At 43.7% G+C, this 26,024-nt stretch overlaps 1 protein-coding gene across 1 annotated transcript in view; it reads left to right on the top strand.

Moving 5' to 3' along the window:
- Positions 1–26,024, top strand: part of CFAP46 (cilia and flagella associated protein 46) — a 3,596,153-nt gene that overhangs the window by 2,744,284 nt on the left and 825,845 nt on the right. Inside the window, exon 49 of the mRNA XM_044056880.1 lies at positions 13,738–13,808. Coding sequence (XP_043912815.1) covers positions 13,738–13,808 — 71 coding nt within the window. The remainder of the gene's footprint in view (positions 1–13,737; positions 13,809–26,024) is intronic.

Here is a 26,024-nt window from a genome sequence, read left to right as displayed (position 1 = left end):
ATCAATTTGCTGTTTTGGTGCCAGCGGTGTGGGATTTTTAATTCAATTCCAGTAGCCTGTGGTAGCTGTCATTAAGGTGTCCACTCTTGACAGCCACAAAATAAACATTCAGAATTTCAGTCCACCAGTTTTATTTAATTTTTTTAGTTAAATAGTCAGGGATAACAGGCAAGGATGTCAGCAGAAGATTCTAGCAAGCTGACAAAGATCCAGTTGGCTAAGGAGTGTGAAGCCAGAGGATTGATGCATGCCATCCTGACCAAGGAAGCAATGATTTCAGCCTTGGTCGCAGCCACAGCTCAGACCAACCATTCAGAGGATATGCAGCTTGGTGTTGGTGATGTGCAGCCTGCCGAGATGGGAAAATCCACATTTTCATCGGAGGACCTGAGAATCCTTCTGGAGTTAGAAAGACTGTGCCTGGAAGCCAAATGACTGGAGATTGAAGAAAGACTGTGCCTGGAGAACTGATGTCTGGAGGCTGAAGAAAGGGAGAGAATGTGAGGATTGGACACTGTGGAGAAACAGAGTCAACATGCATTGGAAACCAAACATCTTGAAATGGAATCAGCAGAGAGACTGAGGTGTTTAGAAGCTGAGGACAATGAGAAACAGCATGAGGAGAGTGAGAGACAGCATGAGGAGAATGAGGAGAATGAGAGACAGCATGAGGAGAATGCGAGACAGCATGAGGAGAATGAGAGACAGCATGAGGAGAATGAGAGACAGCATGAGGAGAATGAGAGACAGCATGAGGACAGTGAGAGACAGCATGAGGACAGTGAGAGACAGCATGAGGACAGTGAGAGACAGCATGAGGACAGTGAGAGACAGCATGAGGACAGTGAGAGACAGCATGAGGACAGTGAGAGACAGCATGAGGAGAATGCGAGACAGCATGAGGAGAATGAGAGAATGCTACGGCATGAAGTGGAGCTTTTTACCTTTCGAGAGGGTCATGGAGGTAATGGGGAAAGGAATAACTGGACCCCAGAAGCCATACAGGTCAGTAAACATTTTCCCTAGTACAGGGATGGGGATGACTTTGATAGTTTTATTCATATTTTTGAGAGGGTATTTAAACAATATGATGTTGACAGTGAGCTTTGTGTTCGGCTCCTGACTCCCTTACTCCATGGTAGAGCTGTTCAGGCTGTGTCAAAACTGCCTGATGTAGATTGTTTTAATTATGTTAAACTTAAGAACTTTCTTCAAGATTGATTTAAACTAACACCTGAAGCTCATAGGAAAAAGTTTTATGAACATAGACTCAAGGCTGATGAAAGTGTACATGATTATATTGCTGACTTAAATACTTACTTTCACAGATGGGTGAGTGGGTGTCAGGTCATCACTTATGAGGGATTCGCATACCTTTTGGTGAGGGAGCAAACCCTCAGCAATGTGTCTGATGACATGAGAGTCTGGTAGCAGACCGTGAGTGTAACTCTGGAGAGTAGTTGGGGAAAAAAGTGGATCTCTACTTGGCAAGCAGAGCACCACTGCATAGGAAAGGGATACCCAATGCTGCACATGTACATAAGGGGAACCCATGGGGGGCAGTCTAAACCACTCCAACAGAGTACACCAGTAACAAGAGAAACTAATAATCCTAGTGCACGGTTAGGAATTAGATGTTTGAAATGTAACCAGAGGAGCACAATGCAGCCAAATGTCCACCAAGGCAAGGTGGGAAGCAGAAGGTGAGGGAGCCAGTAAGTGTGGATGGCAAAGTGCCAGTGGTAAGTTGTTTAGAAACAACTGGAGTGCCAAATTATCACCAAAATTTATATCCAGTCTTAGTAGATGGTAAGCCGGTAACTGCTAAGAGGGACACAGCTTCTCATATAACCATTGTGAGGCCTGCAGTAGTTAGAGAAGATCAGCACTTGCTTGGGCAGTCCACTCCAGTCAGAGCACTGGGCAGGACCCCTTCCAAATACCTTTAGCTAGGGTTCATCTTGACTGGGAGGTTGGAAGAGAAAGCAAGCAGGTAGGTGTATCTGATGATATTCCTGCAGATATCATGATAGGGAACAACTTTGATGAATGCAGTACCATGTGTACATGCAGTGACATGCAGTCAGGCTTGGAGAAGGGCATGTAGGTACAGTAGTCTGGGAGAGACCCACAAAGATCTCATACCTGAAGCTGGGACTGCCATAGTGGCTGTTTCAGAGAAGGTGCTGTCTGGTAGCAGTAAGTCTGAATGTGAGCCACATCTGCTGGTTGGTACTGATCTTCCCTTGAACACAGTGACTGTGAGGATGGAAGTGAGTGGTGGTCCTCAGAGTGACAGCAGGGCACAGCTGTCGAAAGTGACTAGGCTTCTTGCAGAAGGGGGAAGGTCACAAAGGTAGAGTTGAGACCGGCTCAACTATGGATCCAATGTTACAAAGCGTGAGGGAGATGGCTAATGAGGCACCTGAGGCTCAAGGAAGAGGGCAGTCTGTATACTGGAACAAAGGTTTGTTGTGTTGAGAGTGGACTCCTGGTGGTGCGCTAGAAGGTGAAGTAATAATGCAGTTGGTAGTGCCTAGAGCTTACTGCTTGCCACTTTTAGCCACAGCACATGACGTTCCTTTCTCAGGTCATATGGGCATAAGATGTACTAAGAGACATAGTATGCAAATTTCTATTGACCCAAGATTGCAAGGGATGTGATAGGATGTTGTAGGACTTGTGAACAGTGCCAAAAAGTTTGTAAACCAGGGGACAAGGCTAAGGCTGCGTTAATACCTTTGCCTGTTATCAAAGAGCAGTTTCAGAGAGTGGTCCTGGATATTGCAGAACCTCTGTGTGTACTCCAAGTTCTACAGGAAAGAAATGCATCTTAGTAGTAGTAGACTGTGCTACCAGTAGGGGTGGTTCTGTCATCTATTCAGGCAGTGAAGGTGGCAAATGCTTTGCCAGAAATCGTCAGCAGAGTAGGTTTTTCATGGGAAATACTAACTGACCAAGGTGCCAACTTCATGTCAGACCTGCTGGCTTGTCTGTGGAAGCATTGTGGGGTGAAACATGTGAAGAACACATTTTACTATCCCCAGACTAATGGTCTTGTAGAGAGGTTAAACTGTACATTGAAGATTATGCTATGGCATTTGCAGACCAACATTTTAGGGAGGTCTTGAATAGATTAAATAGGGCAGGATTAATCATTAAACCCAGTAAGTGTCAAGTGGGTGTGGCAGAGGTCACTTACTTAGGACACAAAATGGAAGTGGTAAAATTAGACCAGAACCTGTCGAGTTGGAAGCTATTCAAGCGTGGCCAGTTCCTGTTACTAAGAAACAAGTGAGATCATTTCTAGAGACAGCAGGGTAGTATAGGAAATTTCTGCTGAATTACAGTACCATAGCTGGACCCCTTACTAACCTAACTAGGAAGAATAAACTGGAAAATGTAGTGTGGACCACAGATTGTTAATAGGCATTCCAAAAACAAAGAGATTTTGGGAGGATCCCCCGTGTTAGCCATCCCAGATTACAGTAAAGAATTTATTGTACAGGTAGACGTTTCAAACTATGGGGTAGGGGCTGTGCTCAACCAAGTTTCCTCAGAAGGAAAAATTACTGCAGTGGGGTTAATAATGTCAATGTGAGTGGATTGCCCAGGAGAGGAGTGGGTTCATAGGTTGGTACTAGGCTATCGGCCCTTGGGCCTATGCAAGCCTAGCCATAACAATTCCCTGGATATTTCTTCCCACAATATTTACTTCTCTGGACCCCTGTCTAGCAGGGCAACTGACATGATCCACGGAGTGAATTATTTCCTATCTTCCATCCAACCATCAAGGTTCCTTTTGAAGAGGGCCAATGAGGCACTCTGCTTGACATGTATGGGCAGTCTATTCCAGAGTATGGGGAGTCTGTGGCTCAGGAACCTATCCGTCCAGCATGTTTTGTTCATTGTGATGACAAGGTTTAGATCCCTGGAGCGTGTGGCTCTGAGGGATTGGGATTTCTTTAAGTGGAGCATGTCCAACAGCTCAGGGTTTGACATGGCCTTGTATGTTAAGCAGAGATCGCCTCTGAGTAGACGATATGCCACAGAGTATAGTTGGTGTTTTTTTTTTTAGACGGTCAGCATATGGCATCTGCTTTAGGTCTGTGATACTTTTAGTGAGGTATTTCTGTGGCCTTTCCAGCTGTTGCAGATGTCTTGTGAGGTACATACCAAACTGGGCATTATACTCTATAATTGTTATTCTCAGACAGAACCATTTTTTTCTCAAGAGTCGGTTTTCAGGCAACACTTGAAAATCGTGCTTGAGTCATAAGGGAGGGAGAAATGTGAAGAAAATGAAAACACTGTCATCTGTGTTAGCATATCTGACATGAGATTTGTGTGTATTCTCAGACTGACTTGTATTGCATGCCAGCATGTCCAATTGTGAAAATGTAAATAAGTTTTTTGAAAAATGTTGAGTGTTTTCCTGTTTAAACAGAATGTTTAAAGAATCTGTCAGTGTTATGATACATTTCTAATTGCACATTTTTGTGAGGGAGATTCTAAAGTACAAACTGTGGAAAATCAGCTGAACAGTAGGTGATGTCATTAGAATGTTCCTAGTTGCTGGGTGATTATTTGAACAACTGATCGACAGGAAAAAAATAACTTTTTCAAACAGGTGTTATTTTTTTAAATAAGACAGTTGAGACTGTTAAGCTGATCAGTTTAAAGAGTTGCAGTCAGTTACAGTGCTGTGCAGTGATACCAGAAGAAACGACAACTCACCAAAACTGTCAGCCCACCTTTGCCTTGCTGTTATGTTATAGATTAGATCAGGGACAGTATTCTCTAGTTAGATTAGGAAAGCTTAGTTATTCAGATAAGAGTTTTTTTTATAGAATGATGGACTTGTATCCTACAATTTAATTTTGCATTTCTGGTGATTAAATTCTGGTGTTTATCGAGCCTTACCTTATTATTTTGGGGAAGGGACACAGCTGGAAATCAGTGTCAGGCTTTACCAGAAGTGTATGGATGTGTGAAATCTAAATTTACTTTGAGTGTGAGTGTATCAGAAGTCTTAAACTGGAACACATTGCTCTGAAGTGTGTAATAACGAGATACATTAGGGGTGGACAGAAGTATAAAGTCCAGTCCCAGATTATAGAGCATGTTCCTGTTGTGCTGTTAGGGAAAAATTGTGAAATACTACTCCTATTTAATTGACACTCTCACATTGGAGTCAGTAGTGAGGATTGAAGCTCCTTAGTTACTGACCCAGGGACTTTACATTTATTGGTGGCAGTCTGGTGGGATATTATCTTGACATCATGTATATTTATTTAGACTTTGTGTTGTAGCCACTTTAATATTTAGCTGTGGTGTGTATTAGATTTCATGTTAGTAACGGTTGTGATGTAGAAAGTTACCAACTTCAAAGAACTGCTCCAAGTGTTGACATAAAATCTCCAGTAGAGACACCCATGATCTTTGTGTGGTCTGCCTGGGGGTTGCAATTATCAGTGCTTCATGCAACATCTGTGCTGACTTTGGGCCCAGGGCCCTTTCAGATAGGAGGAATAAGCTGATTGCCAAAGGCCTCCTTCCTCTACATTTGTAGGCGTTCAAATCCAAAAAGTATTCTGAAAAAGTCTTGAAAACTATGGATTCAGAGTTGAGGAAGCACCTTCCCATTACTGCAACTCAAGTGCCAGCTCCTAAGGCTTCCAGAATCGAAGACCATGTGGCTCGGACCCTAACATAAGATCACAGGAGATTACTAGGCTATCAACCCAGAAGTCATTTTAAGCGTAGTTGTTTCATCCCAACGTAATACCTTAGAAATGTTAGTCAATATCCAAGATTGCATTTAGTGATGACTGCCCATGTTCAGGAGGGTTGTGGGTGCTATTCCTGGTAAGAATTTACAGTGCTCCATCCACTTATCCTGGTTCCTCTTAAAGTGTCATAGAGGTGCTCTGCTTCACATGAATTGGTAGCCTGTACCAAAAATGCCGCAGTCACTGGGAGATAAATCTGTCCTTTCAGCATGTTCTGTTTAAATCACAGGCCGTATTTAGGTCCCTGGAATAGGTAGCCCTGGTCCCATTTGATTTAAGGATATGTAGCATGTTCATTAGGTTTGGGTCTTGGATAGCTCTGTAGGCCAGGCATAAGTCTCCCCTAAGAAGTCTATACAATACAGTGTATAGTGACAGGGACTTTAGTCAGTCCATGTAAGGCACATGCTGGAGCCCCTTGATCTTCTTTGTTAGAAATCTCTGAGGTCTCTGTAATTGCTGTAGGTGCTTAGTATGACACATGGCGAATGGGACATTATACTCAATTATGGGCCAGATACGTTCCAAGTATAAGGGGGTTATAACTTCTTTTGATGTCAAGGCAATGCCTGTACTAATCAAGTGTGCTACGTAGAAAGCTTTCCTTACTACAGTAGACAAATGGTGATCGAAGTTAAAGTTGCAGTCAACTTGTGATCCCAGGTCCTTTACCACCTCATGGCTACTTAGGGTATTGTTGTTGATTTGACAGTGTGAAGGGACGTTGTGCAAAAGGGAATGATGATGCATTTTTTTTGTATTCAGTTTGAGACCATAACTAACACACCAGTTGCTGGGTCTGCTTAGGAACCCTCCTGGAGTATACTGACATCATTTGGGTATTCAATGATTGCACCTAGTTTGCAGTCATCTGCAAACTTGGTCAGCTACACCCCATTAGTTTTGACCTGAACTTCTGAGAAGTATATACCAGACAGTAGAGTTCCCAGCACTGACTCCAGTGGCACCCCGCTGGTAACAGGTCTGCTGGTTGATGTGGAATCACCCACTTTGATAGTGTGTGTCCAGTTTGTGAGCCAGATGGCATCCCAGCTTACAACGAAGGGGTTTACATTAATTTTGCAAAGTTTATTGGTAATGCCTGAATGTGGGATTGTGTCAATAGCCTTTGCCAAGTTGAGGTATGCTGTGTGCATGGATTTCCCTCATTAGTGGCACTGGTCACATTTTCAAAGAAATCCACCAGATTTAACAGACCGGATCTGCCCTTAACAAAGCCAAATTGGATAGGATCCAGGTTTTGGAGGTCACCTATGTCTTTCTTTATGAGGTCCATAGTGATATGTTCCATGGCCTTACAGATGAGGCTAGTCAGGCTTATGGGTCTGTAATTCCTTGGGTCTGTTGCTAGGCCACTTTTGTGTAGGGGAATTAGTGTTGCTGTTCCCCATTCAGCAGGAATAAAGTTGTGGTTAGGCTATGATTGAAAAGGGTACTTAGAGGTGATGCTAGTTCATATTTTAGCCTGTTTAGAAGACAGCCTGGGATGTCTAGTCCCATAGAGGCTGCTTTTTTTGCCTTGGACAAGGCTTTGAGGACCTGCTCTTAAGAAGTGTAGGGTGGGGGGAAGTTTGTGGGAAGGTTTGTTGTAAGTTAGGAAGGGATTAGCTTGAGAAATTTTCACCAAACCTATCCACTAGAAGGTTTCCTATCTCTGTGAGGTCAGTGTGTGTGTGATACCATTGACCACTAGTTTTGTAGATGCTTGGGTCCTACCCTTTAGGTTATGTAAGTAGCTTTAAAAGACCTTATGGTTATCCTTGGCTGTCCTTGCTAAGTTTCTCTGAAAGGAGCCCTTGGAGGATTTGATAAGTTGTCTTATTTGCCTGCTGAGGGTGCTTTTCCATTGTTAGGGCCTTGCCTTTGTTTTCTTGGACAGCACATTTTTGCATTTCTTGTAAAGTTTGTTGATGCTGGATGTCCACCATGGCAGCTTGTTTTTACTTGGGGCTCTGGCTTTGATTCTTTCTGGTACAGCCAAGTTTATACACTCATGCAAGTGAGAGTACAGGGCTTTAGTGTAAGCTTTGGCATAGTTACCACTTCCAGCTTGGGGTAGGGCTTGGAACACATTTACACCTTCACCTAGGAGGGTATAGTTTACCTTAGTGAAATTTTTAAGTTTGATTTCACCCTTTGTGAGTTCTGGTGTTAGTGCTAGCTCAAAGGTGACTGATTTGTGGTCAGTTTTAACTAATGAGGGTCCAACACTTGCGGCAGTGCATCTGTTTGACATGTTGGTGAGGACCAGATCTAGAATGTTTCTTCTTCTTGTCAGGGTATGGACATTTTGTTCCAGGGCATTTGAATTAACAAAGTCAAGGAAATTTTGTTCTAGCGAGATAGGGCTAGCGTAGGTTTCCCAGTTGATGGTGGGATAATTGAAATCCCCCATAACCAGTGTGTTCAGTAAAATTTGGATTGATTCAAGTTTGGTCAAGTATGCTTCATGGGTGTCATGACCCATGGAGGGGGATCTATAACTGGCTATGACTCGAATGGGGGCCTTACCCACCATAACTTGGACCTGGAGTTACTCCATGGAGTTGTCCAGTCTAACTAGATGAGAGGTGAATTTATCTCTAATATAGATTGAAATCCCACCTACTTTGGCTTTCACATGTTCATTTTGCAGTCTAAAGGTGTGGAAGGCATTGTAGCCTTGCAAGGCCTGGGTACTCTCTGAGGTCTTGAACCAGGTTTCTGTGACTGCACAGACATCTACATCTTCTAGTGATAGAAGTGCTTCCAGGGAGTGAAGTTTTTTTGGTTTAAGCTCCTAGCATTAAGCAGCATGACCCTTATTTTGTTCTGGTTAATTTAATGTCAGTAGTCCTTTTTTTGAGACCTTGCCTAAAAAGGCACTATGGGGAAGCAAGATCCTTTACCAGCAGCCGAAAGCCTAGCGGTGCCAGGTGCAAACTCTCTCTGGCAAAGCAGAGAGGTTTGTCAACCATGGCATCCCAAGCTGACAGGAACTGAATCCCCTTTGAGTGACACCAAAAACTTGACCCAGTTATTGAAATCAATCATTTTTTGTTTATACAGTGTCATCATTCTAGGTGAGGGTAGTATGCTGCTTAAGGCTAGGGACATACCGGCCTGGGACACATACTCAGAGAGCACAACCATGTCTCTCTTCATATAGTCCATTGAAGTACACCTCAGCTCATTCACACCAACATGAGCTATGACAGAGTCATAATGTTACTTGTTGTTGAGAGCCTTGAGTGTATGAATGATCTTGACAAATCCTGGTACCAGACAGGCAGCTGACTGTGACTTTCTCTTTGTCCAACCTGGTGAGTGGGACATCTGTGTGTCTCATTTTTGAGTATTCAATGACAAGAAAATTTTGGTTTTGAGTGTTACGCCTTATAGGCTTAGTGTGTGAGACACTGGTGTTGCTATGTGTCATGGGTGCTGTGGGGAATATAGTAGTTGTCGCAGTCTTGTGTTTTGGAGGTCTCTGGTGTTTTGGTAAGTTTTTTGAGACAACCTCCATGTATGTAGATTTACGTGTTTGATGTGTACTGTGTGTTTGAGTAGTGGTACTATGTGATTATGTAGTGATGGTGAGTTGACAACTTTCTCTGTGTTACTGTTTTAGTGAGAGAGAGAGCATGGATTCCAAATTCCTGGTGTAAATACATCTCTCGCATTCTGTACTAAAGTGTATTATTAGTAGAGGGCTGTCTATGTACATAATGCAGTTGCTACACTGCATCAATAGACCCATGTCATCAAGGTTGGCAAGAGAAACGAGGGTAGTCCAACTGTTCATAATGCTAGGTTGAAGACTGTTGTCACTAGTGTGGCTTTTCAGAATCAGTCGTGGAGGTGCTGAGTGGATTGATATTTCTGCCTGGGTACTAAGGAACATTTGTTGAATTTAACTCTTTGGTTTGATGCACAGTTGTGCAGCAGTGCAAGGAGCTGCATGACAAGCAAACAAGCAGAAATCTGCTCAAATGCTGGGCCCAAATATCAGAAACTAAAAACTGAAAAAGAAACTTTAAAAAGCTCCAAAATGACCAATGAGGATGCTTATTCCAAGCCCTAGACTGGCCTCCTTTACCAGACAGGTCCCGATCAACACAATTCTTTCATAAAAGTGCAGATAGGTCCCTTCCAATACAAGATGGCTCAGAACAAACAAACCACTACAAACGGTTCCAGAAGCAGCAAGCCTGTATCTGGACTATGTTACAACTACTAGCTACCCTAGTTTCAGTAGAAACCACTAGAGAATGTTTAACACAGCAGAAAAATAGCAGTGAGACACTAAAAAAAACAAAAACATTTAAAACACTAGAAAATCAGTAAGGGGGCTCTAAAGAATGTTTTAAACAGTTAACAGATCAGTTATTTAAACACTGCTTGATGGGAAAACTAGAACAAGCAGAACATTTACACCTCCTCAAGATCCAGATGTACTGGCTGCCATCACCATTCAAGATTCTACCAAGAGATGTGAGGAACCAATTTCTAGACCCTTTTTGTCCTATTTACAGGTCCTTCAAATCTTTTAAACGAGCCTCAGAAGTTCCTCAAAACTCAAATCAAGAAGGTGGTCACTGTGACACCACTGGCTCCAGGGATGATTGAATCCTTACATTTTTCCCCTGTCCAGGTTCCCTCATCAGTCAGTCCATTGGTTCTGGTCTCCTCAGTACCATGTGGTCAATTGGATCCTGTGGACCATCATCAGCTCCAGGGAGTTTGGATCTGACTCACCTGCCGTGGGTTCTGTTGAACCCAATGTTTGATTCTTGGAGCAGAGGGATAGGGTGAATGGCTCCAGTAGATCTATTGAAGATGTTAGCCTTTCAAATTTCAGCTTCATTCCCATCCTTGGTACTGCACTCAGTCAGCACAGAAGATCTCACTTTGTAGTGTTCTAAGGAGGATCATTTTATCCCCACACAAGGCAGATCCACAGGTTCCATCAACTACACTGACACCCCTTGACCCCCTGGTCATTCATTTTGAATTTGCAACAGGTGTCAGCTGGTCAGATTCATTCCACAGACCCTAAACTTCCTGCGTTACCACAGAGACTGTCCTTGGAAGACTCAGGAGCCTCAGCCTCGATCCACCTAAGAAGAAGGCTTACAAGAGGAAGCATCTAGACTCACATAATGAGTCAGTCACTTCAGTTACTGATTTGGATGATGGAGAGGGCACCCCCACAATCCCCTTCTGAAGACATATCTTTTGGAGTGATCCTGGACCTCCTCAGACAGAGAGGATTTTGGCTAAATATACCCCCCTCTCAGGATGAAGCAGTTTTGTGTGAGGCATATGGAACAACTCCTTTTATGTCCTGGGTAGTTCTACCTACTGACAAATTGGTGGTTAGCAGTACCTTGACAGGACAGTGCCCTTCAGGAAAGATGAACAACTATTCATATCCTTCACACAAAACAAATTGGGCAAGAAATATCTGAGATGTCATTGTCCAGATGGTTGTCTGATTGCATTTCTTTCATCTACGCTTCTTTAAAAGAACTTTGCCAGCAATCCCAGACTCATTCCTGTAGAGCCATGGCAACTTCCACAGCCTTTTTTGGCTTCTGTCCTTAGATAAAATCTGTCAATCTGCTACTTAGTTGACAGCTCATACCTTCATCATGCATTACAGGTGGGACTGTATTTCCAGTGCCCGAACTTCTTTGGGGCTTCCATCCTGAATGGTCTCCTATCTTGAGGCCACCTGGGAATCATGTAGCTGGGGATTCTGATGAGGCCACCTGGGAATCATGTAGCTGGGGATTCTGATGAGGCCACCTGGGAGGCCACCTGGGAATCATGTAGCTGGGGATTCTGATGAGGCCACCTAGGAATCATATAGATGGGGATTCTGATGAAGCCACCTGCGAATCATGTAACTGGGGATTCTGATGAGACCACCTGGGAATCATGTAGCTGGGGATTCTGATGAGGCCACCTGGGAATCATGTAGCTGGGGATTCTGATGAGGCCACCTGGGAATACTGTAGCTGGGGATTCTGATGAGGCCACCTAGGAATCATGTAGCTGGGGATTCTGATGAGGCCACCTGGGAATCCTGTAGCTGGGGATTCTGATGAGGCCACCTGGGAATCATGTAGCTGGGGATTCTGATGAGGCCACCTGGGAATCATGTAGCTGGGGATTCTGATGAGGCCACCTGGGAATCATGTAGCTGGGGATTCTGATGAGGCCACCAGGAAATCATATAGCTGGGGATTCTGATGAGGCCACCTAGGAATCATGTAGCTGGGGATTCTGAGCATACATTGGATCAGATGCAGTGGATGAATAAGGTGTGATAGTTATGTACTTATGAATTAGGATAGATCCTTTCATCCCAGAATGTTGGATATAACAAACTGCCCTCTTTCACCCACCAATCTGTGGAATCTGAAGGACCTTTTTTCTGGAATCAAGGGTGTGGTACAAATGCACTTAGGTTTAGGCTCCAAACTCAATCAAAGCTAGTCAGGGAGGAGCATGGCTTTATGGTTAAAATGTTTAGGAAAGGGTCAAGGCTTGAGTGTTAAATCAGCTGGAGTGGATCTGCGCAGGGTCTCATGGTCCCATATGATATATCAGACAGATGGGGACGAAAAGATCTGTCATTATGCTAAGTACGTAACTTTCATTTTGGCAATATGAAAATGCTTTCTAATGAATTAACAAGGGAAAACACTCAGTATAACAAAACTGAGGATCTGTTAATTACGCAAAATAGCCAGTAGACTGTAAGTCACTTAGTATAAGCAATTTTAACTGAAACTGTAATTTAATGTAAAAAAAAGTATAAAATAGCACAGAGAACACTTTGATTAAGGAAACTGTAAAAAAATTACAAACTTTGATAAAATAATAAAGTAAAGTCACCAAAATGAGAGTAAGTGCAAAAAGAATGAAGTGCTTCCCTGGTATTTATGAGGAATTTGAACTTTAAAATGTTTATGTATATATATATATATATATATATATATATATATATTTTTTTTTTTTTTTTCTATTCATGAATTTGGATTCTTTATGCTGTTTGTGACAAAGTTAACTTTTATAAGATGTTAAAGCATTACTGCAGTAATACAAGTCCAAGAACAAACACTTCCCAGAGAGTAAACGCTCTGAACACCACCAGCAATCCAAAAACGAGTATAGCAAATAACACCTGGTGTAAGAGCGACACAAGGCAGGACAGGTAAAGTACATCAAAGCTCTGCAAATCCAATCTTGCACTCCAGTTCAGAGTAAAAAACAGGTTTATTCCATATAGCAGCAATAAAAACAGTAGGGAATGACTATTATTGCACAGAATAACAGTAAGCACTTTCACCCATAAGGGCTTCCTCACACCATAATAATCTCTGGTTAAACTATAATAATCTCTGAACTGGAGTTCGAGATTGGATTTGCTGAGCTTTGATGTACTTTACCTGTCCTGGCCTTGTGTCTCTTTTACACCAGGTGTTATTTGCTATACTGCAATAATATGTATTGTGCTGTGTAAGCTAAGAGAATAAAAAATATCAGAAGTAATAAAGAATGAAGTAAAATTATCTGGAGTTAGTAGATTGATCAGAAATTAGTAGCAGGAATTGTGAATTATATAACAAAATCATGTCGGTTTGTTTAATTAATGAAATAAAGTACACAGTAAAATTTATTGCAGGCAGTCAAATTGTTAAACTACAATATAACTCATAGCAGAGGTGATGTGTGAGTAGAAATTAAATGCAAGAATTCCAGTAGTTTGTATATAATGAATACTGATGTGCTCATTCATTAATATAGTATTAGTTTGTATAATACTAACACATTTCCATCAGCTGCATAGTGTTGAAACAGTTAATGTTTATACAAGTCTATCATAAACTGTCTAATAAATTAAAAAGCATAAACTGTTACTTTGTATTTTCAGGTCACTACTTTATGGTGCATTTATTAACAAGCCAAATGATAGCCAAAAAGCCAAAGTTAGTCACCAAGGAGGTAAGCACACATATTAACATTATCTTTGTATCACGTTCTTTAAAATGCAAGATTGATTTTTTGTAAAATGTTTTATTTGTTTTATGGGTGTAGTTGCTGACCCAAGGATCAAATGATTAGCTTCTTAAAATCATCACACCATTGGATTTCATTTGCTTAATGGCAGAAGGAAATAATGTGTCTGTCTAGCTTGCCCTTTTAAAAACATTAACCATTCTACCTTCACTTCATTTCCTACCATCCCTTTTACCACCTGTTCTTATCCCTGTTAAATGCATTTTTCTTTAAATTCCAGTCCATTGGTCCACAGCCTTCTCTGTGAAAAAGTACTTTCAGAAATCCATGGAGTATTTAGTCACTACATCTGTGTGCCATTCATGTGAATCAAAATTGCTGAAAACCAGTTTCTGAAATAAAGAAACAGTGCTTTTGCAGGGGTGCAAGCTCCAGTACACCCCATTATCAGCCATGGGACATCTGCACCCTCGCAAAGTGTATAGGTAGATACATAGATACTAATTCCACAATTCCACACTATTGGAAAAAAAGTGCAGTTTGACAGATTACTGAAAGCATTTTCCAACTATTTCAGTTTACACAAACAACACTCACAAAGATTTCTGTAGGTGAATTGTCTGTCTCTCCTTTACCCCTCTGTTCTTTCTTTTCAGAATGACTCCTTCACTTCCCCCTGGCATTATCTTATGTACCAATATCCCATACTCTGGAATAAACTACATATCTATATCAAACAAAGCTCCTCATTAGCACTCTTCAATAAAAATCTTGATGATTGGATGGGAAATAGGAAATTCACCCCAGGGATCACCTGTGTGGCTCTGCTCGACAGTGGCACAGGAAAATTATTTTCTTGGGAGGCAAAAGCCAGGGTACCTTTTTGGCTGGGCTTGTATAGGCCCCAGGGCCAATAGCCTAGTACCTACCTATGAATCATGTACTTTCTCCTTCTTTTGGTCTCACTTGAGAAGAACACCAGCTCATCTGTATTCTGGCAATGCTTCTTCCCTTCTGCCTTTTGCTGTTTTTGGTAGTTTTCCTCAAGATTCCTTTCAGTAGCAGTACTCAAGGCATGGCATAAACAATGCCCTGTAGACTGGAAGCACTACCTGTCTGTTTCTGGTACCGTTCCCATGAAGATGTACCCTGAGATTCTGTTTGCTTATGCCAGTGACCTCTTATGGTGCTCTTATCTCAGTGGTCTAATCTTGGTGTGGTCAGTAATCCCATTCTGATCTTGGTGTGATCAGTAATCCCAGTCTAATCTTGGTGTGATCAGTAATCCCATTCTAATCTGGGTGTGATCAGTAATCCCATTCTAATCTTGGTGTGATCAATAATCCCAATAATCCCATATCCTTTTCCTGCTCTTTTGCCATAATTTGTGTTATGCATAACTGATAATTCACACCAGATGGTTGTTTAGTGTCAACTCTTTATTCAGCAGTCTTAGTACAGTAACAATATAGTAATCGAATAAGCAGTCTGTTTGCATGGTACACACTTTAGATTCCTTCAGTGGCAGACCTCATTCAGTCTAAAGTAGATACATCCACAATTCTTAATACAGTTAGGCCACGGTCAGTTGTTAAACTTATGTTCCACGTCTAGGGTAACTCGACATAAACTTGGACCACATGTCCCACATGTTCTTACTTAACTAATCACCACATCCAGCGTATTTCACTGACCTGAGAGAACATCTTGTGTAACTTGCTAGAGGCATATATGTGTCAGTGGAATCACCACCATGCAAAAATCCTGAATTTCCTAGATTTAGTCACAATGCAGGGGACAGCTGTATATCTCTCCATTGTTGGCAGGTTAAGATGCTTCCCAACCTTGTTGCCCACTGTTGTCTTAGTACATCAGCTTGTCCCCTGAAATTATTTATTAATATGTCATAGAACTTGCTAAGCAGTTTTTTTTTGAAGCTTTTTCCATTCTAGATTCAACAAGGAAATCAGTATGTCACACACTATCTTTCTATGCCAAAAGACTGAATTCCCTTTTATACTCCATTAGCAGCCCCATACATCTAAACCATGCCATCTGCTGCAGTCCATATTCTTCTGTTATTTTTTCCCGATGTGCTTGCTCACCATCTCATACTGTCTGTTCCCAATATCGCAGGTCTTTCCCTAGAGTCAGTCCCTCTGTTGTAGCTGTAGTTCTGTCCTTGATTCCCTTCCTCTCTCATGCCAAACCTGTTGGGGCGAACTCCCTCATCCATTCCTGCGCATTCTAACATTTCAGTCAATCTAACACTGTATTGTAACTAGAACTGCGTGTGTGCTTTCTCCTATCACTTTTCTGTGCCCAAACTCATAGGAGCTTTCAAGATCAGGTTACCACAGTCCTTCCTTGCCGAGCTGGTAAAATCAAGCTATCCCAACGTATTCTAGGTCACTTGCCTTCCCAGAGGGAGTATTTAAAGTCTTTATGTCTCTGTTTTGGACAGTTTTCCTCATGTTATACAAAGTATGCTTAGTCTACATTCAGGACAAAGAGGAGTTACGGAGATTTTGACAGTTTTAACTTTATCTGCATTCATGAACCTCAATTTCCATTTTTTAATCTTTGTTGCAACTGCTCTCATTTGATCTGCCCACAACATTTCTCTGTAGCCATACCCCTAAATATTTCATCCTCTGATGCCCCCAAAGGAATGGAGAGGTCAGTAGCAGCTCATGTGTTATGTGGTCATGAAGTGTGGTTGTGGTCTTAGTCTTATTTATTTTCTATGCTGAAATCAGCTAATATTTATGTAAGATGCTAAATAATTCTGGAATCTGTCTTACTGGATCTGTAACATAGACAAGCATGTCATCTGCAAATAATGCCAATTTCTCCTGCCTACTCAACTTATTTTGCCCCCTTATTGTAGAATCTAATTCATATAGGAAAATGCTGTCTATATATCTGGCAAATAAAAATGTTGAGCAGGAGCACCCCTGTTTAGTGTTCCTTTTCAGTTTGAATATCCGTGACATCTTACCCGCCACCTTAATGTGGATATCCATTGTCAGTTTAAAAAACTGTTGTGGTATTCCAAATCTTTCAACTGAATCTATCAAACAATTTTTCTACATCGAATCCAGTCATGGTTGCACTCACCTTTACTGCATTTGGAATCATGGAAAAATCTTCCCATTTCATTATGTCAGCAAGATTTATGAGTTACAATTTTTTAACCAACTGCTAGAAGCTCTAGAAGTTTCTTCTGGTCTCATCCATTAAGCAGGCACTTACCCATTCTTTTGCCATACAGCAGCACCAGTGGCTTAAAAAGATACCTTCTAAGGCATTGAAAACTTGCAGAAGCAGCTAATTTGTCTCAAGGCGGAAAAGAAAAAAAAAAGAACAGCATCTTTCCTCTTGTCAGATAAACTCGTAGATCTAACTAGAACTTTCTAACTTATGACCCTCCTAGATCATCTTAGAGTTTATACTGTTTAGCATGCATGTGCAATCACCATAATTATACTTTAATGTTATGCTCACTGTTCTTCCTGCTTAATAGGCCCTCACTCTCAAAAATAATAAGTACCCAGTTCTATAGAGCCTAAAACATATTTTCATAATCAGTTCTTTGTATTACCCGGTGATGATGCCTGTTCTTGACTGTATTTGTAAGATTTCACAAATGCAGGCAACAGCTAGAATGCGTATAAATTTGTCTGCAAAGTCTAACTACCCATAATACTTTTATCAAATAAATCCACATAGCTTAATTATTAGAGTTATTACACTAAAGTGATTTACCTGGTGTGGGAATAGAACCCATAACCTTCTGCAAAGGCCCTGTTGCAATGTCAGTGATGTAACAGCACACTTGCCTTTGGTGCAGAAATGTATGGGTTTTCAGTAATGAACTTGGAATGTAAACTTTGTGCACCCTTTCTGTCTTGATGTCCTGTACTGGGATTCCTGTCCCATTACTAATGCACTTCAGTCTATATGATTTTCAGTCATTCTATTCCACTTTCTCTGGGATGAAAGTAAATTTTAGTTTCTGTCATGTAGTGCAATCTTCATGTTCAGTCAGCTTCCTGAGAATTTCTTATTGGGTACTGTCATGTTCACTTTCATTCATTCCTCAGCTGTTAGGTTCAGATCCGATCCTTGCTTCTTCCAACTCCTGGAACACTGAAGCTCTCAAGCTCCTGTCTTTACCCCCAATGCCTTAGTCACCTAACGTACCTCAAATCTTGTCTGCCACCTTAGCATATGGACGTGCTCTTTGATAACTCCTGAGCAAGTGTTGTACTATTAGTTGGAATTATGTTTTATGTTGTTGTTGTGCCTTTCGTCTTTTCCCAGTTAGGGGTCGCCACAGTGGAACTCCAGTCCGCTAATGATCGGCAGTAGATTTTTATGTGCCCAGTTGCCGGCCCTGACGCACAACCTTCAACGAAGTTACACCTATGCACGCATGTCTCCACACGAAAGATGCTCTAGCTGAGAATCGAACAGGACAACTTCTTACTGTGAGGCGACAACGCTACCGCAGCACCACCACCGCAGTTTATACACTTTTTGCTCTTCCTCTCTTTTTTGTAGTACTTATATTATTAAATATAAAATCTTGTACTCCTTAATACTCTTTTTAGAGTATTTCTTAAATAGCATTGTTGGTATTTCTTTCGTACCTTTCAGTACCTCTGTTACCATTGTTGGTATTTTTCTTTTTCCCCCTTCCTTTTCTACTGTCTGTACATACACACACACACACACACACACACACACACACACACACACACACACACACATATGTGTGTGTGTGTGTGTGTGTGTATTTATATACATTTTTCTTAGTTGTTTTCCCTGTTGAAGTTTAACCATGCCTGAGAAACCTTCAGGTTTCAAAAAGTGTGTGGCCTGCAGCCATAAATTTCCAAATCCAGGCACACAGTCTAAGGATGTCTAGTGCTTAGGCCCATCTCATCTTGATTCTGACTGTGAGGTATGTAAGGCATTTAATTTACAAGCCATGACAGATAGAAACAAATAAGTTAATTCTTAGAGGTTTTCCATCCTCCAAAACTGCTTCGACAGCCTGTTAGGTTCAAACAGCCAAAAGAGTTGATAAAAAGGGAGATTCTGTCTCTAAAGAATCAAGAAAAAGATCTCTGGATTCATCTACCTCTGTGGCACTGGTATCTGAACCCCTGGTCAAAGTAGCAAAAACATGGGATCCAGCCTCTTTGGATCCGACACCTAGATCATAAAAATCTTTTAGGATCCAGTCTCATCAACTTCTGTCAGATCTGATCTCTTCTCTGCTTCCCTCTTACTTTTTGGAAAAATCTCTGAGATGCCATACAAGATCATCTTCCACAGCCTCATCCATTCGGCCTACCAAGAGTCTGACAGAAGCAAATGTGGGAAGAATGATGAGAAAGTTCCTAAGGGCACAGATTCAAATGGATGTTCTTCCAGCTGCAATTCTATCGGTTCCAGAGATACTTGTCAGTACCACTCCCCCGTTGCTGGCTCCTTCTCCGAACCAACCTTTGGTTTTGTAGACATTGGATCGAAAAGTTCTGGAGTCGTCCACATTAGATCCAAAGATGTTGGCATCTTCAATTCTGATGGTGTCTCTGAGTGGTCTGACACTGAGCCGGACAGCCTTAGGAGCCGAGCCATAGCATCATCATTTTCTCCGGGGTGTTGGAGTCAACTCCATAGCTATCAGAGCTGTCTCTGCCCCTCAGAGCTTCCTCTCTTGACAGGTTGGCTCCAACTTCTTCCTCGAGTAGTTTGCCTTTGAGGCTGAGGGGGCAGATGGTCAATAAACATGGCTGAGACAGATGGTCCATAAGCATGGCTTATCAGATCCATCAATAACCTTTTCTCTGAGGCTTTCTGCGTTCAAGGTAGTGGAGAGAGCTTTCTTTATTCTCAGAGTTCAGTCTTCTCTTCCCTCTTCAGCTCTGACTACCCAGTTCCATTTGACTCTGTGTCCATTGCCTCATTTACTTGTGCCACTGGACAGCCAGCCCAACCCAGTCTCCAGACCCCACCCAGCAATGGCATAGTAATCTGTTCTGATACTTCTCTGGAGCATCCCACTAAAGGAGTAACTAGGAACAGGAAATGTAAAAGGAGGTACTAAGGCTGTCTGCAAGAATCTGTCACAGAGGATACTGACTTTGATGAAGGGAAAGGGTCCCCCAGATCACCACCTGACATCTCATTTGGAGACATCTTAGAACCCCTAAAACAAAGGGTCTATATTATCTCAGTGAACACTAAAAATAGCGAACACTGTTTAATCAACCCAATAAAGTCGAAATCCTTAAATCCCGCCCACACAGAACAGCGATTTTTTTTTTTTCTCAGGGAAAAAAATTACTGGGTTTTTGAGACTTTGCCATTTCCTCCACTGTAGTGCGATCCCAGAGTTGGTATATTTAAGTAAGGGGGTGTGGGGGGCACACCTGAATGCTGTAATTAAATCAAAAGGTGCTTCAACAAAGTATTGGTTTAACGGTGTGCACACTTATGCAACCAACTTACTGTACGTTTTTTATTTTTTATATTTTTCCCCTAACATATTTCTTTGTTTTTCAGTTGAATTGTACAGGTTATAGGTCACATTAAAAGTGGGAAAGTTTTGAAATGATTTATTGTAGTCTCATTTTTTATATCACAAAAACCTGGCATTTTAACAGGGGTGTGTAAACTTTTTATATCCATTGTAGTTTTACATTCATTAACACACTATCCTTTCGAACCATCAGCTAAGTGTGAACTAAAATTTTTGATCTGGAAAACTGTATTTTTATTGGCCATTGACTCTGCTAGAAGAGTTTCAGAACTACAGGCCCATCTGATTTTTCATTAGGATAGGGTATGCTTACGACCCAGCCCATCCTTTCTTCCGAAGGTGGTGTGAGAAGCCAACATTAATAAGGTTATTGACCTTCCTGTTTTCTTTCCAAGCTTCTCAGATAAAGGAGTGTGTATGTCACACCTTTTGGATATTCACAGACAATTACGGTTTTATCTACATAGAACCAACAATTTGAGGAAATCAGGACAGTTATTTGTTTCTTTTTTGAAATCAAAATTAGGCAAACCAGTTTCTAAAGTGACTTTAGCTAAATGGGTAACTGATTGTATTTTCTTTGTTTATGAAAAATTGGGTTTGTCTTTACCAAAACCACCAAAAGCTCATTCCCCAGGGCTGTGGCAACTTCTTTAGCCTTTTTATCTAGATCTTCATTGGATATTTGTGCAGCCGCAACTTGGTCTAATCCTCATACCTTTATTGCTCATTATAAATTGGAAATGGTTTTTAGGGGAAGAGCAGCCTTTGGCTCAGTGGTGCACAGGAATATAATATCTTTCCTTAGAGTCCTCCTGGGATTTAAGTAGCTGGGGACTCTGTCCCATGTGTTGAGGAACAAATGAAATTGATAACATCAGATCTGAAGTAGTTAAATTCATTTGATCAACAACCTGTGGGTATCGGATCCAAGCCGGCAGCTTTCCTAGCCAAAGATCCGAGCTCCAAGCTCCTCCCCCTACCACCTCCCTCTAGTCCTCAGATCTCGTTTACCGCAGCTTCTTTAAGCATCTTAGAACGAGCTCCTAGCGTGGGTGTTGTGAGTTTAAAGTTTTTTACACTTTTCTTCTGTCAAAAGATTTTTCTGAACTTTGTGTGTGTGGTTCCCTTCTCTCCCTTAGTACTTTTTGGGTAGTTTAAAGTTTCTTAGTCTAGTTAAAAGTTAATTCCCCCTCCCCATCTGTCTGTGTGTGAAGGTGTGTGCGTGTGGGCTGTTCTTTTCCTTTTTCTTCAAAATGTCTGAAGGCCCAATAGCTATGTTTTCTAAATGCTGCCAGTGTGGCCATAAACTGTCCCCAGCAGATGGCCACACTCAGTGCATTATTTGCCTGGGTGTTGACCAGTTTTCTTCGGGCTGCACTATTTGTGCAGCCTTCAACCCCAGGGCTTCGAGAGATAGGAAGACGAAGCTAATCCTTGCGGGCCTTTTGCCCCCTGATTCCACTTCATCCTCCTCCCCCTCTGTGGCGCCAGCCTCGGCTGCAGCTGCTCCACCTACCGCTCCTGATCCTCTGGCCGGGACTCAACCTCCCTCTTCGGTCCAGGAGGAAAGGTTCAACAGAAAGAAAGATAGGAAGGACAAGGAGCGAGAGAGAGAGATAGGTACCGTAGCCACAAGAGGAGGGCCGAGTCAGCTCCTTCAGCCCCGCCGTCTAAGCAGCTTGCCTCTCTCCTTAAGGTCTCGGGTCTTCCCCCTCCCAGCTTAGTTCTCCACGTTTCTCCCCGGCGCCGGCGGAGGAGACCCGGTCACCTTCGAGGTCGTCTAGGCGGACTTCCCTGCTGGCCTCGGCGGCCTCATCCAGGTCAACTAGAAGTCTACCTGACGCAGACATGGACCGGATGATGTGTCAATTTCTTCAGGCCCAGCTGCAGATGGGAGTGCTCTTGCCCCCCCCCTCCGGGGGGGGAGCTCGACCCCTTTTTTCGCCCCCATTGCTCCTTCTCCGACCCGCTATCAGGGTTCGGAGCTGTCTGATCCAACTAGCTTCGGAGCCGGGGTAATGGCGCCGACAGTGTTTCTTACGTCGGCGCCGACTGTACCCTCGAGTCTGTCGGATCCTTTTTCAGATCCGAGCTCTCAGTGCCATGAGTTGAGCGTCGGATCTGGAGGGGGTCAGTGGGCCTTTGGCTCCATTGAGGTCGGAGCGCACTACTCTTTCGGATCCGATCGGGTCATCTTTGGATCTGATCCACACGCCTGATCCGAGGGGACTGCTTTCAGATCCTAGGGAGAGCTGTTCTCCCTCGGCATTTGACGTCGTGGAGAGGGTCCTTTCGAGGGATTCGAGGCCCTAGGTTCTTGCTACAGATCCACCCGACATTCCCTCTCAGACAGGCCTGTCTTCCATCATCTGGGCCCAGGGACAGCCTGCGCCTACGTCCCAGATGGTTCCTGTAGAGGAACAGGACATTGTTGGTGAGCCGTTTTCGGACAGCGCCCCTGAGGAGGTCCCTCACAAATGAAAGTGCAAGAGGAGGCACTTGGACACACTCGAGTCCCTCACAGAAGACACGGACTTAGAGGAAGGGTTCCCCAAGGTCACCCCCCGAAGACGTCTCCTTTGGAGACATTATGGAAATGTTGCGCATTAGAGGGGTTGGGTCAGCCCAAAAACCTTCCTCGGATGAGTCTGTGTTTCTGGAGGCGTTTGACGCAGGCCCATCTACCTCTTGGGTTTCCCCTCCCGCCGATCCCCTGGTGGACCTCATAACTACCAGGGCGTGGAAGGAGCCGGACACTGTCTAGCCAATACCCAAGAGACCGCACAGGATCCTCAGCCCTCCCACGGACAGGACAGTTTGGAGCAAGGGTGCCCCGGTGGATGCCATTGGTGGTGGCGGCTGCCACTAAAAAGGAACTAGCACAGGAGAGTTCCTCGGTACATCCTCCAGACAAGGAGTCTCGGACAATGGACCGCCTCGGAAAGCAGATGTTCACTTCAGCGACCTTCTCTGTAAGGTCACTGAACTATATGACACATGTAATTCGGCTCCAACGAGACCTAATCAAAGAGCACGCTGGACCACCCCCAGAGTCCATGTCGGCCAAGGACAAATGGACCTTCTTGGCTCGAATGGCCACTCTTAAGTCGATTACTAACACATCTATGCGGCTTCTCTCCCATGCCACTGAGGGAGTGGCTAGAGCTAGTGGAACAGGCATTGTCTTACGTCGACAGGCCTGGCTCCATCTCTGCGACTTTGCGGGACCCTTCAAGCTGTCCTTCGCAAATGCCCCTTTTGATGGTTCTACGCTTTTTGGCAAAACCATCCGTGATACGCTTCTCCAGAGCGAGAAAGATGGGAAGCCGTTGTCTGCCGTCGAGATCTGCTTCTCTGCTCCTCAGAGGTCTTTCTCCAGGAACCAAGGAGGACAAAAGAAGATGGGGCTCCGGAAAGCTCAACAATCCCGTTTTGCTCCAGATCCTTCATCCTTCAGAGGCAGAGGAGGACAGAGTGAACGCCAGCCCAGAGGCAGGGGGGGGGCGAAGAATTTCGGGTCGAGGGAACCCTTTTCCGAGCGACCTGCGCAGCAACCCTGAGGGGTTGCTCAACTGCTCCTCTCTGGAGGCAGTCGGGGGGCACTTCTCAGAGCACCTAGCACACTGGGAGTCCATTACGACAGATCGCTGGGTGCTCCGAATCATATCCAGAGGCTATTCCGTTCCATTCCTAACGTCTTCTCCCCAGTCGGGGAGCCTCCCCGATGTCCCACCCAATCAGAGGGAGGTAGCAGCCTTCGAAATAAGAGAGCTGCTAAGAAAATGAGCCATTCAGCACGTCCCCCTTGGACAGTCTGGATCAGGCTTTTACTCCAGGTTTTTTTTGGTGCTAAAAAAGACGGGGGACTTATGGCTGATTTTCGACCTGTCCACATTGAACCTGTCAGTCACCAAAGAAAAGTTCTGGATGGTCACTATTCAATCCATTCTCCCACTTTTACAGGAGAACGACTGGATGTGCTTGATAGACCTCAAGGATGCATACTACCACATTCTAATGGACAGGCGATCCAGGAGGTTTTTCCGCTTTTGGCTGGGAGCCAGCCATTATCAGTTCAGGGTCCTACCCTTCGGTCTCACCACAGCCCCCAGGGTGTTCACCAAGGTCATGGCAGTTGTAGGGGCCCACCTGAGGCTTCAGGGAATACAGGTCTTTCCTTACCTGGACAACTGGCTCCTAACCGCCCCCACCAAGCATCTGCTATGTTCAGGCAGGGACTACTTCTTACATCTAGCCCACAATCTAGGGATCACGATCAACCACACAAAATCCTCCCTTCAGCCTACTCAGATCTTGGATTTCATAGGGGCTAGGATAGACTCTATACAATCCAAAATTTTTCTGACGGCGGACAGACTCCGCAACCTAAACCTTCACGTTTTGGCTCTTCTACAATCATCAGCCCCTCCAGTGGAATTAGTCCTGAGGGCCCTGGGGTCCATGGCAGCGACCATCAACCTGTCACCGATTCCACGTCTGAATATGAGAATCCTCCAATGGACCTTACAGGTTCAGTGGTCCATCATACATCATCCCCTGTCTACACCTATTCCCCTCAGCAGGGTTTGCAGGGAATCTCTACTTTGGTGGCTCCATTCCAGGGACCTCCGGGAAGGGCACCCCTTCTCCATGTCCCCACCCCAAGTCACAGTGACCACGGATGCATCTCTCCTCAGGTGGGGGGAGCATTGCATGGGCAGATCCGTCCAAGTCACGTGGACTCACACAGAGACCTCTTTGCATATCAATGTCCTGGAGATGAAGGCGGTGCTTCTAGCGTTGCAGGCTCTCCATTCCCTTCTTCCTCCAGGGACTATTGCAATTCAAACAAACAACATGTCAGTAGTCTGGGACATCAACAAGCAGGGGGGAACCAGATCTTACCCACTTTGCCAAGAGGCCATGAGAGTGTGGGAATGGGCGATATCCACCAACCGCTTTCTCATAGCAACGCACATACCGGGTCGGTCAAACGTTCTAGCGGACAGGTTGAGTGGTCTCTGAACCACTTAGTAGCGGGACAGATCTTCCTCAGATGGGATCAACTTGCTGCGATCTGTTCGCGTCGCCTTCGAACACAAAGTGCAGCGAGTTCTTTGCTATAATTCCCCCACCAGGGGAAGCTCCCAGAGACGCTCTGGTTCATGCTTGGCCATCCGGTCTTCTTTATGCTTATCCTCCTCTCCCATTGATGACAAAATTCTTGCAGAAAGCTCGTCGGTTGGGGAGCAGAGTTATCCTCATAGCCCCATTCTGGCCTCGCCAAACCTGGTTCCCATGCCTATGGTCTCATCTACTACATCCTCCCTGGATCTTAGATCCCATTCCGGATCTGATTTCTCACCCCTTGGGATTGAGGACGCCTGACCTGGAGAACCTCAAGCTCTCTGCTTGGTTGCTCCAGTTCCATTAATGGCTAGGACTTCCGGTATCTCATCCTCAGTTAAGGCCATCCTGGTGGCCGCTCATAAGCCTTCTACCAGGAAAATCTACAAGATTAAATGGAAGCATTTCTCTATCTGGGCAGAGCATAGGAATTTGGATCCCTTTACGGCTCCTATCCCAGCAGTCCTCACTTTCTGTCCCATATTTTTCATCAAGGGGCTAGTTCTTCTACTGTT

Source organism: Protopterus annectens, chromosome 14.part0, assembly GCF_019279795.1.
Source record: "Protopterus annectens isolate FY-2018-M chromosome 14.part0, PAN1.0, whole genome shotgun sequence".
NCBI lineage: Eukaryota > Metazoa > Chordata > Ceratodontiformes > Protopteridae > Protopterus > Protopterus annectens.
Note: the sequence above shows the minus strand (reverse complement) of the source record. Positions and strands in the feature narration are given on the sequence as shown.